We start from the raw sequence: 17,370 nt of genomic DNA on the forward strand, positions 1-17,370 counted from the left end.
AAATAATAATAAAGAAAGCAATGCTTGATTGTTGTTGATGTTTTTCGAAGGAATATTATCTGCTGATTCGCTCATCTAGAGAAAAACAACCTCTAGCGTACACTTCTACGCAGGTTTCAGAATTTAAAAAAATGTATACTTGTATATTTTAACTGAAATCAATCATTATTTGAAAATCATTATTTTGAAATTTAAAGTCGTATTTCCTTGTGCTAAAATACCCAGGTTTGATTCCGCTATTAAGATTTATCAAATACAGCCGTAAAATTATAAGATAATTATTTGTTTGTTTGAAGTTAAGCACAAAGCTACACAATAGGCTATCTGAGCTCTGCCCACCACGGGTCATTTTTAAAATAATCCTATCTAGTAATGTCTTAAAATGTATATAAATGACTTCTTTCTTTCACATTTGTTTTGTATTCCTAAGAAGCAGAAAACAAATGGAAGAATTGACACATACGAACACATTTTCGTGAATTATTTAATGTATATTTTACTGAATAATTTTATTTCTTTCCAATTTCTTCCTACTCTGAATTCATATTTTTTTCTTATATATAGAAATTTGCTGAACCATGCACTTTTTGAAAGCATTTTTAGGATTGAATTGGGAAGAAAAAAACCATTTATAGTTACACATTTATCTAATAGATGGCAGGTTTAAATCTAGTATCATCGTGTCGTGTTAGTGGTGCAGGTTTTTTTGTTTTGTTTTTTCAATCAGGAAACTAATAACCATGTAACAAAAAAAGGAGAGGGGAAACTTCCTTTAAATATACCCATCCTGTCAAAACAATTTACATGCCTAGAAACCCCTCCACTGACACATCAACGTATCAGAGAACGATCTCTATTTATATTAATCTTGTTATATATTTCTAAGCGATATGGGGAAAAGTGTGCGTAAAAAAAAAACACAAACAACTCAATTCTGTTTTATTCGCATTATTACGTAAACTAAAGTTATTTTTAAGATTATTTTACTTAATCTTGGTTTGTGTGAAAAATACAGAAAACAAAACAATTAAACTTGCAGCGTCTTCAGCATGAAAAAATTATAAATTCACATTTTTAGTTCTGTTTAGTAAAATTTGTTTTAGCTCAATGTTACTCAAATGGTAGGCCCGGCATGTTAAGGCGTGCGACTCGTAATCTGAGGGTCGCGGGTTCGCATCACCTCCCACCATCAATTCTTGGGCTACTCTTTCACCAACGAATAGTGGGATTGACCGTCACATTATAACGTGATATATAACTAACTAATATATAAATACATTATTTTATATTTTAATTTTATCCAAACTAAGTTTATTTTCAAACTGTTAAGATACATGTCAGATCGATAGGCAATAGATTGAGCAAGAAAAAGGAAAAGTTTCAGCAGGTTGTTTTAAAACCAGAGACATAACTGGTTTGAACGTGACCCGGTTCTATACTGAGTATTAAAACAGAAGGTAAATTGGAAAGCTATTACCACTGAAAAAGGAGAAACACTGTTTTGTTACTTGTCTCTAAAAGAAGTTTTTTTATTAGTATTTGAGATCTGGTGTTCTTCAAAGTTAAGTAACTCAGTTAAACCTAGGCAAATGTAATTTTCTACAACTTTCTTTATAAAGAAAGGATTTGTTTTGAACCTGTTGGAATTTATTCATTATACTGAACTAACACTTTTATTTCCTTCTGAGAGTTCCACCAATCACAAATGCAAAGCGCTCGGTAATTTATAACATACTCTAATAATTTAACAAAGAAATTAGACAAGATCATTGAAATTATTTTTGATTTAGAAATCTCTTCATAGCAAAAAGCATATTAGTAATGAGCTATAACACGCATCATAAACGTTACAAATTTACTATAGAAGAATTAGCTGCAAATGTAACCAACCATGCAGTCAGTGTCAACTTTCTCTGAAGTACTTAACAGTAAAGATTTTATTAAATTTTCATAATCTTATCCGGAGGTAAAAGAACAAGAATCTTTTAAAACAACGTTTCCCAAGAGAAAAGTAGAAAACAAATAAATTACATAAACAAATTTTTCTGCCAAAGTAAGCTTTTTATATTTGCTTAAAGCCAAGAGTGGTTCTATTTATTTTGTTAAAGAACGCATTTTCGGTTAAACAAGTCAGAATTTATCAAATGAAATCAACGCGTTAGATCAGTCCATCCAGATGGTTTATAATTTGTTTCTAATACAGTGCTTGAATGACTTTTATTTACACAGCCGATTGTGTAAGAAACATGTGATATCTTACTATAAAGTGGATCACTCTGTTTGTGTTTCTTTTATTTCGCGCAGATAGTCATCGTGTAACTGAATTATTTTTAAAGAAGTCAGGTTATGATGTTTTTACCCACTTCGAATTGAAATTGCTTCCAATAAACAAGATATGCAGGTCTAATATTTTACCCCTCTAGATCAAAAATATCACAGAAATGTCTTGATAAAGCAATGGGAACCTATATTACAGTATTTAATTTCTCTACCAAATATCATTTCCTGGTGTTTTTGACAAAGACATAAATTAATTAGATACAATCTAGACTGAAAGAAATATTCGTGCCATCTGAAATCATCAAAGATGGCACTTCTAACTAAAACTCAGCTCCTGCAATTAGAAAACACAGAACGAAATGGATTAGTTAATGTTTAATCTACACGTTTGCTTCTTTGAGGGCCCGGCATGGCCTAGCGCGTAAGGCGTGCGACTCGTAATCCGAGGGTCGCGGGTTCGCGCCCCCGTCGCGCTAAACATGCTCGCCCTCCCAGCCGTGGGGGTGTATAATGTGACGGTCAATCCCACTATTCGTTGGTAAAAGAGTAGCCCAAGAGTTGGCGGTGGGTGGTGATGACTAGCTGCCTTCCCTCTAGTCTTACACTGCTAAATTAGGGACGGCTAGCACAGATAGCCCTCGAGTAGCTTTGTGCGAAATTCCAAAACAAACAAACAAACAAGCTTCTTTGAGTTTCGATAAATCGTTCTAATATAACGCGACTATTAAATCAAAACCGCTAAAGGCGTGCGCGTTTTAAGTAGCTACCAACCATTTGGTATAAATAAAAAAATTACTCAGTGGGCTATCTGCTGTCTGGGAATCGAATATCGGATATTACTTGTTACAAGCGAAAGCTTATTGTGAGAAAGTGAATGGGTGGTAAAGGCCAGAGATTGTTCCTTGAAGTTTTTTATCGCTCATTATAACATCTTTAGGCTTATTAATTAAATGAACTATCAGTTTCTTTTTTTAGTAATTAAGCGTAATGCTATACAATGGATTATCTATGTTGTGCCCACCATAGTTACTGACACTCAATTTCTAGAGTTGCAAACCTTCGGACTTACTGTTAAGCCAATGGGAGAGCTAATCGATTAGAAGGTTTGTTTGTTTTTTTAATTTCGCACATAGCTACATGACAGCTATCTGCGCTAGCCCTCCCTAATTTAGCAGTGTAAGGCTAGAGGGAAGGCGGCTAGCTAGTCATCACCTTCCACCGCCAACTCTTGGGCTACTCTTTTACCAACGAATAATGAGATTGACTGTCACATTATAACGCTGCCATGGCTGAAAGGGGAGCTTGTTTGGTGTGACGGTGATTCGAACTCCGAATCTCAGAATACAAGTCGAGCACCCTAACCACCTGGCCATGCCGAGCTCGATTGATGTAATTACACTAGCTGGAGGTAATACTGAATGAGAAATCGTTTAAAATCAAGTTACGTAATGTTATCATCAAAAGCTCAATTAAAAAGAGATCTGGTTGGTGTGGCTGAGGTAGATTTGTAAATTTAACGCTTTATAAACCTCGACCGTCGATCTATATTACGAACTTGTTGCCCTTGAGTTGGTACTTATATTGCAGTTTTTAACCTAAGTTAGAAATTATACCGTCAGAGTTATCTAGATGCATGGTCGAGATCTTCTTTCGTGTTTTTTGTTGAGGGGGGGCCTATCTCATAACATTCATGGTTAGCACCATTTCTAGATCAAGAAGTATAAAGCTGAAGCAATCATCTTTCCATAAAGATAATCCACTATGTATCTTTCTTAACATCCATCACTCAGAGTTCGCTGGCTCGAATACCGTAATATTTAATGTCATAACTGAAAGCTATCAGAGCGTATACAAGGGTTATACTGTTTTAGGATTTTTGTTTTGAAAATAAGGAAAAAACAAAGCCTTGAAATATTTATACTTTTTATACTCTTTTTTGGCTTCTATCAACCACAGTTAGCTGACAAGATTACAGTAATTTTTTAATGGTAACTGGAAACTGTCTAACAATGTTCATGTGCTGTTTTGTTTCAGAATTTTGATCCCAAGAAGGGGATAAAATACTCCATGAAATATAGCAGTGTTCCATTTTCTGGTAGATGTTTGGTTTTGGAGAAGTACTTAATTAGTTAGCTGAGTTAATCATTACCTTCCACAAAGCAAGGTACGCAGTTAGCCAGAGTTGTGAGGTTAATCTGAATATGACCTTGGAAGGTCGAAACGTTCTTTATTAGAAGAAGTGATAATATCCACACCAGCTGTTCTGAGATACATTTCTACGAACATACAATGCTCAAACCTCGGGTTCGAGTCTTCGTGGTAAAGGATGTACTGATAACTCCTTGAGTTGCTCTGCCCAACGAAAACAACAACCAATGATTTTACAAATAATATCACAAGTAAAACAGTTAGACATAAAGTATTTGATGAAACTGTGAAATACATATATTTTAAATTTGTTGTTGTCGTTGAACTATGAGTTATCTCTTCGTGCAAGTTTTCTATAGGTGTATGGCTAGAGATGCAATGACGGTTGTAAAGCAAACTTTTAAACAGTATTAACTCAGGCGAAAAACATTGGTATAACGCAGATTAGCACAGTTCTCTGCTTGTTTTGTGTGTAGGTTCCTGGTATGTATGTAAAATTCACGGAATGTATAATCAAACTTCGTACGAGTGCTGTCTTCGTTGTGCAAGCTTAAGCTCTTTAATTCAAATATTTCTTACACATAATGAATTCTTTCTCTGTATTAGACGTCCTGTGTGTGTGCCGTACACCGAGCATTTTCTGTTTATAAAATGAATTACCCAATAGTTTTTGCATAATTGACTACTGTTTCATAACAATCTCATTTTATCCGTAATTTATGCTAAATTTTGTCACGTAAGTTTGCTTTGAAAATCAAATTGAGGTAATTTGTTTGGAAAAAAATATTTTTCATTAAACATTCAGAAACACTGCAAATAATTTTAAGTTGTTAGAATAACTCGTCGTAATTCTTAGATGCTTCATACGAAACACTAATCAGTAAGAGCAACAGAACACATTTTCCTTCACATTGCCATTTTCCTGAAACTTCTGTTGAAGTACACGAAAACTATTTACACAACGAAGTGCTCAAAAATATTCTTTTTATACGTGCGTTTTTTTGTGTGTGTATTTCAATGCTGTGCCGTTTCGCCTATAATAGAAAAAAAATTGATGTGAAGTAGTAGTAAAGGACTTCTCGCCAGTTCATTAACCTTTAACAAATGTTAAAGATGAAATAACACAACTCAATAAGCTCAGTCGTTACGGATAACAAAGGAATCGTAACTAATATTTTTCAGAAACACGAACATTAACTCTCAAAAGTTTCTTCCTTTTAATTACCTGTGCTATACGGATATCGTGTCAGAAAATGAAATAGAATAAAAACAACGACGGCATTCTGAGCTTTGGGTGCGAGCAACTTCAGACTTTTCGACACTACTTGAACAATAGTTTACGCATGTACAATTTTATAAAATTTTAACAGTAGGTTAAATCGCTTTTCAAACGATTAAGTAAGATACGTTTTAGGGCAGAGTTGCGCAATAGGTCATCCACATTCAGACCACTGCGAGAAACTCAAATTTTGACCCACATGGCGACAGTTGTTTATCACGGTGAATCGAACCCTTAACTTGAGCATTGTGAGTCGGTAAACTTACCGTGTGTGGAAGAAGACGAAAGGAGACATAAGATGACATTCCAAAATAAACCTTAATGTTTTCGTACAGTTGAAGTTGAGTACGTCTGAGAAGTGAATAGTATATTATTCTATTATTACGATAACGGAAATAGTAAATCGTCTGCTTCATAGAATCGAGAAATGTGAAGGTCGTGAGTTCGAATCCTCGTCACACCGAACATGCTCACCCTTTCAGTCGTGGGACCGTTATAATGGGAGGGTCAATCCCACTATTCGTTAATAAAAGAGTAGCCCAACAGTTGGTGTCGGTGGTGATAACTAGCTGCCTTCCCTCTCGTCTTACACCGCTAAATTAGAGACGGTTGGCGCAGATAGCCTTCGTGTAGGTTTGCGCGAAATTCACAACAAACAAACAAACATAGAATCGAAAATGTTTATAAATACTGTACATGTAAATAAGTATGTGTGTGTTTTCTTATAGCAGAGCAACATCGGGCTATCTGCTAAGCCCACCGAGGGGAATCGAACCCCTGATTCTAGCGTTGTAAATCCTTAGATATACCGCTGTACTAGCGGAGGGCAGTAAGTAAGTAAAAAATAAAAATTAGCGTATGAACAACGAGTACGATGTTCCATAACTGTGTGTGAGTGTGTGCTTGTATTGGCGAATCTTTATAATTAAAAGTATCATGTCAATGATTTAATAAGCTATATATTATTACTAGCTAAGTTTAAGCTCCTTATGGAGAAGACGGTTGTCTGACTTGTGTACTTAAAAGTACTTGTTTCCAACGAGATTCTTTATTTGTTAAGAAACTAAAATGAGAGTTTATTGGAACGTAAAGTGATTTTAGAGAGTTATAAAATATGTTTGTTTTTTAACGTTCATCTCATTATTGTAGAAATTCATTCTTAACGATTTCTTTCTTTCTACGTAAGCAGTCTCTCTGTTAAAAATCGAAAGTTTTAATTCTGATAGTGAAGACATTTTATGGTGTCTATTTATTTTTACGTTATCACGTTAAACTTCTAAAGGTTTATTTTTGGACTTAATTTTAACCTATGACTATACATATATATATCTACTCTAAAATATTTTCCGCCACATACGGTATACTGTTTCAAGGAAGTAAAACATTAACTTTAGGCATAAAGTAACATCGCATTGTAAAGTTACTAATCAATTTGTTTAATAGGAACAACTTTATACAACACCCTAAGGAAGGTAATACCATTGACTTTTACAAAGGATTGTAAGGAAAATTAACGCATGCGCGAAAGTCGTATTTTCTTTCTCTCAACTCACTAATCCAAACCAAGTGTAATAAGGTTCAAGTACATTATTTTCAGTACTTTGCGACCCTTATTTATTAACACGTCGACTCTAGAACTAAGAATAAACTATTTTACAATGTGTACCAAATATTCATAGCCGTTTTAAATATTTATTTATATTTATATTATAAATGTTTTCAGACGTTGTAGTCACGCTTTGGACTATAAACCGCTATAGATGTTCACTGCTGAATACCAAGACAAAGTACAAATTAATGTTGTTCTGCATGTATGATCGTCAGTGATACACGAGCTACACAATTCAATTCCAACAGGTGAGGCATGTGTTTTAATAATTAATGTCGCAGAAAACCCTACTTCGAAATCAGATTAATTAAGGGAAATGTTGTAGAAAATGTATAATATCGATGTATCATTGGTGATATATATACTGGCTCACTAGGGCACGAAGGAGGTGTATCATTGGTGATATACTGGCTCACTAGGACACGAATGAGGTTATCATTAGTGATATACTGGCTCACTAGGACACGAATAAAGTGTATCATTGATGATATACTGGCTCACTAGGGCACAAAGGAGGTGTATCATTGGTGATATACTGGCTCACTAGGACACGAATGAGGTTATCATTAGTGATATACTGGCTCACTAGGACACGAATGAAGTGTATCATTGATGATATACTGGCTCACTAGGACACGAATGAGATGTATCATTGGTGATTTACTGACTCGCTAGAACACAAATAAGGTATATCACTGGTGACATACTGGCTCACTAGAACACGAATGAAATGTATCATTGGTGATATACTGGCTCACTACGACACGAATGAGGCGTATCATTGGTGATATACTGGCTCACTAGGACACAAATGAGGTGTATCATTGGTGATTTACTGACTCATTAGAACACGAATGAGGTATATCACTGGTAATAAACTGACTCACTAGGACACGAATGAGTATATTACTGGTGATATACTGGCTGACTAACATTGTTTCTTAAGTTGCATACCCCAGCTCTTAGCATATTAGATATTTAGGCTTGTCCTTCACTAATGTGCTTCACTAACAATGAAAAATAATCTTTATAATAAAATTATCACGAGGAATGAATTAAAATTAGATATATTAAGCATTCTGACTGATACAACTAACGAAAGCAACATTAAAGAGAGACATAATAAACAGAACTCGTTAACACTAGTTACTACTCTTGTTACGTTAATGTTTATGTTACTATTTTTTTAACGGTGGCGACTGATTTAATTATAAACTGTGTCTACTGTAGTTCACGAATCAACACAACTTTAAAAAAAAAATTGTTTTCATGAAAGAACAACTGTCTATAACGCCCGAAGTAGTTTCTAGTCATTTTCTGCAAACTAAACATGTAGTTTTTAGCTCGGCTTTTCAAAAAGCACTGGATGGAAATATGAAAAGAGAAAAATATTTTTGAATTTATTTGTATTATACATGATATCTGCTTTCCATCATTATAATAATAAGACGTACTTTTTTGTTCAATACATAAAGGAAAATACAGGGTAACGAACAATAAGTTACAAATTTCTGAAAGTCGAGAAGACGGGCCGGAGTTGGTTTAGTGGTTAGCGTGTTCTGACTGTAAATTGGAAGAAAAAAAATTTCGCGGCTCATAACCACAAAAAACGCACTACGCTCTTTGGGGCCATGTGACCGCTTGGAGATTGATTATATTATTGAGTCTTACTGTTGTCTCTGGTCTCTCATTTTAAAACTGAGAATTGATATGCTAATATAACGCTTTTTGTGAAAATTTTAAAGCAAGCAAGCAAGCAAACAAAAGAAATATTTAGTAAAATATTTGCTCTCGGAATCAGATACTCTTTAAAAACTAATACTTTTAAAACAGAAAATCTAAAACCTATTCTTGAGGAAAGAACTAAACTGTGTCAAATATTGCATTCCTTAAAAATAATATCAACTGTTTCACTGTAATAAGTTACAGTAAAGTTAAATTTGCGTCTTAATTACCTTCTAAATATTAACTTTAGTCTCAGAACGTGTAAGATGTATCACTTAACTCACTCAATGAAGACTATGCTGGAAATGCTCTATTACTTCTATCTCTTTGATTACACAAAATAGCTTTGGGTTATTTTGAAGGTCCGGCATGGCCAAGCGTGTTAAGGCGTTCGACTGGTAATCCGAGGGTCGTGGGTTCGAATCCCGATCACACCAAACATGCTAGCCCTTTCAGCCATGGATGCGTTATAATGTGACGGTCAATCCCACTATTCGTTGGTAAAAGAGTTGGTGGTGGGTGGTGATGACTAGCTACCTTCCCACTAGTCTTACACTGCTAAATTAGGTACGGCTAGCACGGATAGCCCTCGAGTAGCTTTGCGCGAAATTTAAAATAAAGAAACAAGTTATTTTGAATGTGAAATTCTTCGTAGATTAAAAATGAAATTGTTTAGTATAAATTAGATTTCGAAAATCCTTTCAAAGAAATTCTAGTTATAATAATTTACGCTTTTATAAAAAAAAAAGAAGTATTTAGTGAACGTTTCGCGTTTTCTTACATTATAGTAAGAGTTTAGAGGTTAAATACGTCAAATTTGGTTTACTCTGATGGTGGTCGACCTTATGTGGAAATAATATTATGCTCTCTTATGCTAAACTTAGAAATAAAATAATATTAATGAAAAAGTCAACAGTATTTCATAGACAGGTTCAGTTCTCTTTCAATGTGCGTGAAGTTGTAAGGGTTTATATTATTTGAAAGGCTAGTTTGTTGAAATTACACAATAGAAAAACGGTAGACTGTACCATACATCCATGTTACCGATATCGTATTTTTAACCTACAATTTTAAAAAAAATGACTTTATAGACAGCGTATCCCCACAGCTATGTAGGTTCTACTTTTGTAATCACCTGCAAAGCCTAAGGTACATTTTATAATCCCACATCGTAGTTTATACACTGGAATATTTTCAGTTGATGCAGCGTTTTTCTTTCTGCTTGTTTTTGAGTTAATAAGAAATTATATATGTATAATAGTATATAGTTTTCTTAATCTCGATGTTAACATGTTTGACGTTTTATATGTTCATCAATGAAACAAGATGCCACTTGGACTAATGTGATGAAATTTAATGCAATCTAAAATATAATAATGTAAGTAAAACAGGGGGGAAATGCAATAAACTGACTCGTTTATAAATGGAAGTAAAAAATCACTCTATTTTATTTATAGATGGCTTTCTATTAATGCTGTATAGTTTGTTTTTGAATTTCGCGCAAAGCTACTCGAGGGCTATCTGCGCAAGTAAATTTTAAATATCCTATTTAAAATGGACATTAATCGATGTCCGAAGAAAGTCGAAACGTTTTTAAATATATAATATAGAATGGACTTTATATTTTCTTTACCGAATAACCAAAATGAGCTCGCTCAAATGTAAAAGACGTTACAATAATATTGTAATTATTTCACATCAAGTACTTCCACGATTTGGAAACTCTTCAGAAGACGGGAACCAAAGTAAATCAAAGTATCCATTTTCAAACAATTTGATTATATATATACATATATATTATAAACAAGCTATAAATCTGATTATAGTGTTATAAAACTAAAAATAAGAATTATAATACTCATAAAGAATCTGTCAGAATTATTTTTGTTAATATTAAAATAATTTAGTAAAATATGTGTGAAACTTGACATTTAAGGATGATGGACATCAGACATTCTTATGTGTTGTAATGAGCTGTCAAATTGAAAAACGTAAATAACGTACACACCTTACGTTTGTGTATATATGTGTATATATTGTTGCAGGTTGAAAACTTAAGTAACATTCATATATTTTGTGTGTATATACATATATATATGTAGTTAGAAGACTTTCATCTTGTTTTCTTAAAACCTCGGAAAAAACATCACTGATTGAAAACTATGCCGTTTTATTGTAACGAGGGATAGCGTTATCAAATCTACTTAAAATAACATTCTCCGCAATACTTATAGAAGTCTAAGTACGTTCGTGCACAGCCACGTAGAGGGATATCTGCGCACAGTTGTCCCTAATTTTGAACACAAAAGCTAAAGCAAAGATACCAACCAATACTAACCCTTAGGTTGCTGTTGTCTGACTGCACAGTGGGATCTGGATTTTCCTCTTTTTTCCGCAACAGAACGCGAACCATGAATCCTCAAATTTATAATTTGAGTACGTTAACCACCATGTCACACCCATGCTATATCCTTTTCAAATGACATCAACTTATTCTATATTGTTGTTTGTTTTTAACTGAATCATGTATAACAGTGTTTATAAAGTTAGTCTTAATTGTAAAACTCCATTACACTATTTATTGTGATGTTACATTTCTGCGAGAAATATCAAGCCAATTAATTAGATTTTCTTAATAAGATCAGTTGACAACTACATTTGAAAATGCAAAATAACCTATTTTTAAATGCTACAATCGTCAATTGATTTTAATATATTTGTGCACAAGAACTGTCAGTTGAAGATATATTTACATGTTCTTAATCGTATGCTAGAGCTATTCTACGTATACACCCCCTTCCCGCTGGTTCAGCGATAAGTCTGTGGGCTTATTACGTTACAAATCCATTTCAGTACTCGCGGTGGATACAGCACAGATAGCCCATTGCGTTACAACAAATAAATCCACTCATACTAATTGTTTTTCTACACTATTAACTCAGAGTATTACTTAAACGAATTACTTAGTTTTTGTTAAACCATTCGAAGCGTTAATACTAAAATATATTGTTGAAATTATGTCCAGAAACGTAACAGTGAATACACCACACAATAATAATAAAAAATAAATAAACATGGACACATTTTCTAACTTTTGAGCAGTTTTTGTCTATACATATGAAGCATATATAACAAATGTAACTAAAAATGCTAACATTAGAAACGAGTGAATTGTCGGAGTGGAAGGCCTTTTATATAAAAAAAAAGTTTGGTCAATATATAGATTTTTTATAGGTGTAATATTTTATATGAATAACTTATAAAACCCAGTGACACTTTGGTCATTAACTAATTATATGTTATGAAACGGATAATTTTTTGTTGTTTTGAATTATGCACAAAGCTACACAATGGGCTATATGTGCTCTGCCCACCAGGGGTATCGAAACCCGGTTTTTAGCGTTGTAAGTCCGCAGACATAACGCTGAGCTACTGGGAGGATTTTCGTGTATATAAATAATATAATACAATAAGTTGAAATCTAATGGTTGTTACAATATAATAGGCTCGGCATGGCCACGTGGGTTAAGGCGTTCGATTCCTTTTCTGAGGGTCGCGGGTTCAAATTCTCGTCACACCAAACATGCTCGCCCTTTCAGCTGTGGGGGCGTTATAATGTGATGGTCAATCCCATTATTCGTTGGTAAAAGAGTAGCCCAATAGTTGGCGGTGGGTGGTGATGACTAGCTGCCTTCCCTCTAGTCTTACACTGCTAAATTAGGGACGGCTAGCGCACATAGCCCTCGTGTAGCTTTGTGCGAAATTGTCACAATGGAAGAAAAGAGTTTTAATTTTTTCAACTGAAAGTTTACAACATAGATTATAACAAAGTGACAGCCCCAATGATCAAATAACAGTTACTTGTTACACCTTCTCTCGTATTTACGACAAAAACTCAAAAGAATGTAGAGTACTGAAATAGCTCAATAACTGACTGGTGAACTCTTTTTATATTACAATAGTTGTTTTTCTTGAAGTCTCAAAAAAATTCAAGGCTTCATTTCGGATGTAGAAATACAAGAAATTTCTAGGCATCACACATCACCATTACTATGTGTTTCAAACAATACAAACCGTTTGATTCAAAACGATAAAATAATACCTTACAATTTTGGTAAATGTTAAGAAAAAACGATTTTGACACTCCAAGTATATATATGAAAGAATATATTTTTATTTAAATCAAAGTTTCTTTTTTGCGGCTTCTTCAAAGCTTCTTCAAACTGAAAGACAACAAAAAATCTTACAATAATACATTACATTTTTTTAACACTACGAATATTAAAACAATATACAGAATTGCTATGTCTTGTAAACAATACAAAACTTCTCAATCAAACGTTTGAAAGAATATCTTACAACAATACATTACGTTCCTTTTTGGAACATTGTGAAAATTCAAACAATACAATACATAGAATTAGTTTGGTCTATCACGAATTTTGTGTTTTTCAAAACACAAACTTAATTCCTGAGGTAGATAAAAGCAGAGGAGTTTTTGTTGTTATAATATTTTTCCTGATTTATTCTTTGACAACTACTTGAACAAACAGTAAAAGTTTCATGAGGGAGAGACAGAAGCAGAAAAGCACCGATGTGCCTCGCTCTCTTCTCAGACGAACTCGTCGCAGTAAACAGTTACCCAGGAAAGCTGGTTAGTCGACCTTTTTGTGTTTTACCATTTGCATCATGTTGACTAAGGCTCAGTTCCTGAGTGTAAGCTATATACTGATTTTTATATTTCAAATAGTTCTGTTGTTGCTTAAGGTGCTATAATATATATTTATGTTTTGTTTTGTTTTTCTTTTCACGATATTAAGAAACGCCTATCATGGCGGGGGTTGTTATTGTGACGTAACAGCCACGTTTGCTAGAACAAAGTGAGCTTGTGCAGTGTGCCAGGGTGAAGCACATGTTGGCAACGGACATAACGCGATGTGTGGCATTTACGTACGTCAGCTTAGAAGGGTAGACAACACTATAGAATTTTCTACTGGTCATGATGTATCTGCAGTTAGGTGTTTAGGTAAATAAATTATGATTTTATTTTTATTACTAAATTAAACAGGCGGGTTATATGAACGGACTGAATAATGATTCGGCTAAAATAACGCTTTTTCTTAAACATCTGCTTAAAATATTCAGTTCAGAGGATATTAACTGTGGGTATACATTGGAACAGGGGACTTGTTTCTTCGCTCTTCATTGGTGCAGTTATTGTATCAGAAATTATTTGGTACTACAAATTTGTAAAGACTGGTTGAAACCTCTCCTTCGGCAATATAAAGATGGATTGATCACAGATTTAGAAAACAAAAATATTTCTTTCTTAATTCATTCAGAGAAACAGGGAAAAATATTAGTTGTGATTACGTAATGAAGCACGAGAAATATTTGACATTTTGTGCGCTTCGTTTTCAGTTTTTGTTACGGTTGTATCTAAGAAATCGTGTCTTAAGAATGCACTACTTCAGAGGAATGAAAACCTAATCTGTCTCGTACCAGAGTTGTGTACATTTGGTAAGATATATCAAGACAATTTTGAACAGTTTGTTATGACAACGAAGCAACTTATAGCTCGTGTAAAAGTAGGGAAACGAACTGGAATTGCAACACGTTGAGGAAGGTATGATCAAGACCGTTTCGCAGCCATCCAGAACGAATCTTCTCGGCAAACCTATTAAAACATGCCGCGCTTTGGACTACCGCTACCGAAAGAAACAAATTAAGGTTTACAACTTCCTGGAGAGGCCTAGAGGTTGTAGAACAGTTTGTTATCACATTTTTCAGTAAGTATAAGTTTTCCTTTTTTAATTTGTAATTTGAAAGAGATAAACGGTAGAAAAATAAAATCCGTACTTGTTGCTCTAATACTAAACAACAAGAAAATTTTAGCAGTCAGCTCCTCGGGTAAAATGTATTCATGTTAGTACAATTTTCAAAAGGTGATAAGTTACACATCACCTCCAATCAAGAACAAGGATTTTATGATATATCAACTTTTAGGCTGAAGATCACTTGTGCTGCTACCTAGTTCTAGCTCTGTAAATATTGATTGAACAAGCACAGTAAATAAAATCCGATTTTGGTCATTGGTTTCTATGCCCATATATACATGTATTTCGGACAGAAGTGTGTTGGTGTGTGGATGGGAGTTTTTCCAGGCTCATTAACATGCAAATTTATGTGTAAACACCCTGGATGTCTCATCAGGCACAACTGATATTTGAAACTTAGAAGTTACAGAAGAGTTTGCACTAAAAATATCGGTCTTTATAAAGATGAAATAAAAAAAAAACTTGTCATATCGTGATGTGCATGATAAGTCGCACAAAATTTCAACTGACCAGGTACTCATGCAATTAACTATTGGTTCACCACACACACACACACACACACACACACAGAGTACAAAGTTCCACCAATTACTGAAATAAAAATCGGAAAGCTCCTTGATATGGAAATATCCCTGCACATATATATTCATACTCAAACTTTGCTCTAAATATTCTGTTGTTAGGTTTAGTAGGATGTAGAACTTCTCCTTGTGAGATTATATGAAAAGATGGTTAAACTGGGAGTTATCGTCTTTTAAGCCGAGTCCCCTGGTGTCAATGGAATATTTCTGAACTTACAATGCTTAATTTTAGGGTTTGATTCCCTACGGTGGACAAAGCCCAGATGATTTATTGTGTAGTTATGCGCTGAAACAAAACAAACAGCATAAATTTAAGACACTTATTTCTGTTTGTTAATTAAAAATAAATGATATATGTTATTGATTTCATTCATTAGAACATGTATGCTAATTTAAAACAACAAACCATAGATGTTTTCTATATCCTTCACGGAATGGAGAAAACGTGTTTAATGAAATACTAAATTTTCTACAATAATATTGTTTGTTGTTTTCTTCAGTGAAATTGTAATTTAAGTTAATCTATCTTGTTTTGTTTGATTTTTCACATTCGGTTATTCTAATAACAGACACTTTGCAACATGAATATGAAATTTGAAACACTGGTATTATGCACAACATTAAAAATTTAGATAATGATCGTGTACTGAAACTCTTTAAACTGGCAGTAACTTTTTTTTAACCTCTTAGAACATATTCACAGCGTTATATCCAAATTTCAGAATCTGCCGATAGCAACTAAAGTTATTATTTCAGACGTGTAACAGTCATATGAGAAGAGGGTGTAAAAAATAACAACAAAACATTTCTGTAGAGGTCACAACATCTTCCATCAGTTCTTAAAAGGGAGTTGTTGGTATCAATACGTATGATTATTATCTCAATCTGTATTTTAATTCACACAATACTGAATGTAATTTTAAAATACCTACAAAATAGAACTTGTTGATGCACTGTATTACAAAAACTCGTGTTTCTGTGATTCAAAAACAATATTTATGTTTTTGTGTTAAAGATGATGTAGAAAATTCTTCGCATTTTAAAGTAAAAGTTAGATTAAACTAGATTAGCCTTTAGTAGCGCCTGTAAGATCAAATGGAAACGCAGACTGCCACTACTAGGCTTTATAGTCCTGTTTTAACTGTAAAATAAGTGACAGTAATATCAGAACCAGACTTAGTCTATCTTTAGTTTCAGGACTTAATATGAACTGACAGATAAACGACGAAACAAAGGACAAACACAGAGACACAGCAGCTGTCATGAAGCTGGTTGTATTCGCTGCTCGACACACGAGCGTGTTCTTGAATACTTATTTCAGGGCTTTTTCTGTTCCAAAATGGCGTCTTCAAACACGGGAGAGAATCTGGCTTGGGAATTTTGTAGAGTTTTAATTTTACATTATATTCGGAGAGGTCGATACAGTAAAATCAAGTTAAAACTGAAATTGTTAAATATTTATTTTGCACAAGATTTATTTTGTTCAAACCATCACTTATTTGTACTTATCCTTGAAAGTTTTAAAATGTAAAATTTTCAAACATTTTATTTTTTACTTGCTTACCTCTTCATGAATGCCACTACCTTATCTTCCAGCAAAACTACCAGGAGTAAGGGCCGAATATTATCTGGCAAACAGAACACAACATCATAAGAACCGAACGTTGTCTATTTTGAGTCATGGCCTAATAATACTTAACAAGCATACAACAGCTTAGTCGCTTTGGGTAATGGTCTAGTTTTAACTGTCAAACTCCGACACACATAAAAAAAAATTATGATTGAATCACATCCAGGTTTGAGTTCTCAAACAGGCGACTGGTGAATTGGAATTGCAATTCATTTACTTTAAATCAAGCTTTAATTTTTAATTTTACAATAGATAATAACAGATAGAGAATGAATAATAAT

The 17,370-nt window shown here is 33.7% G+C and overlaps 1 protein-coding gene across 3 annotated transcripts in view; it reads left to right on the forward strand.

Annotated features, from left to right (window-relative positions):
• Nucleotides 1-17,370, forward strand: part of LOC143252676 (potassium voltage-gated channel subfamily KQT member 1-like) — a 286,359-nt gene that overhangs the window by 32,336 nt on the left and 236,653 nt on the right. Inside the window, exon 1 of one of the 3 annotated variants that reach the window (XM_076505182.1) lies at nucleotides 13,670-14,830. The exons of the other annotated variants lie outside the window; for them this stretch is intronic. Coding sequence (XP_076361297.1) covers nucleotides 14,670-14,830 — 161 coding nt within the window. The 5' untranslated portion in view covers nucleotides 13,670-14,669. Of the gene's footprint in view, nucleotides 1-13,669; nucleotides 14,831-17,370 lie in introns of those variants that run through there. 3 annotated transcript variants of the gene reach the window in all.

The sequence above is a fragment of the Tachypleus tridentatus genome, chromosome 6, assembly GCF_004210375.1.
Source record: "Tachypleus tridentatus isolate NWPU-2018 chromosome 6, ASM421037v1, whole genome shotgun sequence".
In the NCBI taxonomy this organism is placed as follows: Eukaryota; Metazoa; Arthropoda; class Merostomata; order Xiphosura; family Limulidae; genus Tachypleus; species Tachypleus tridentatus.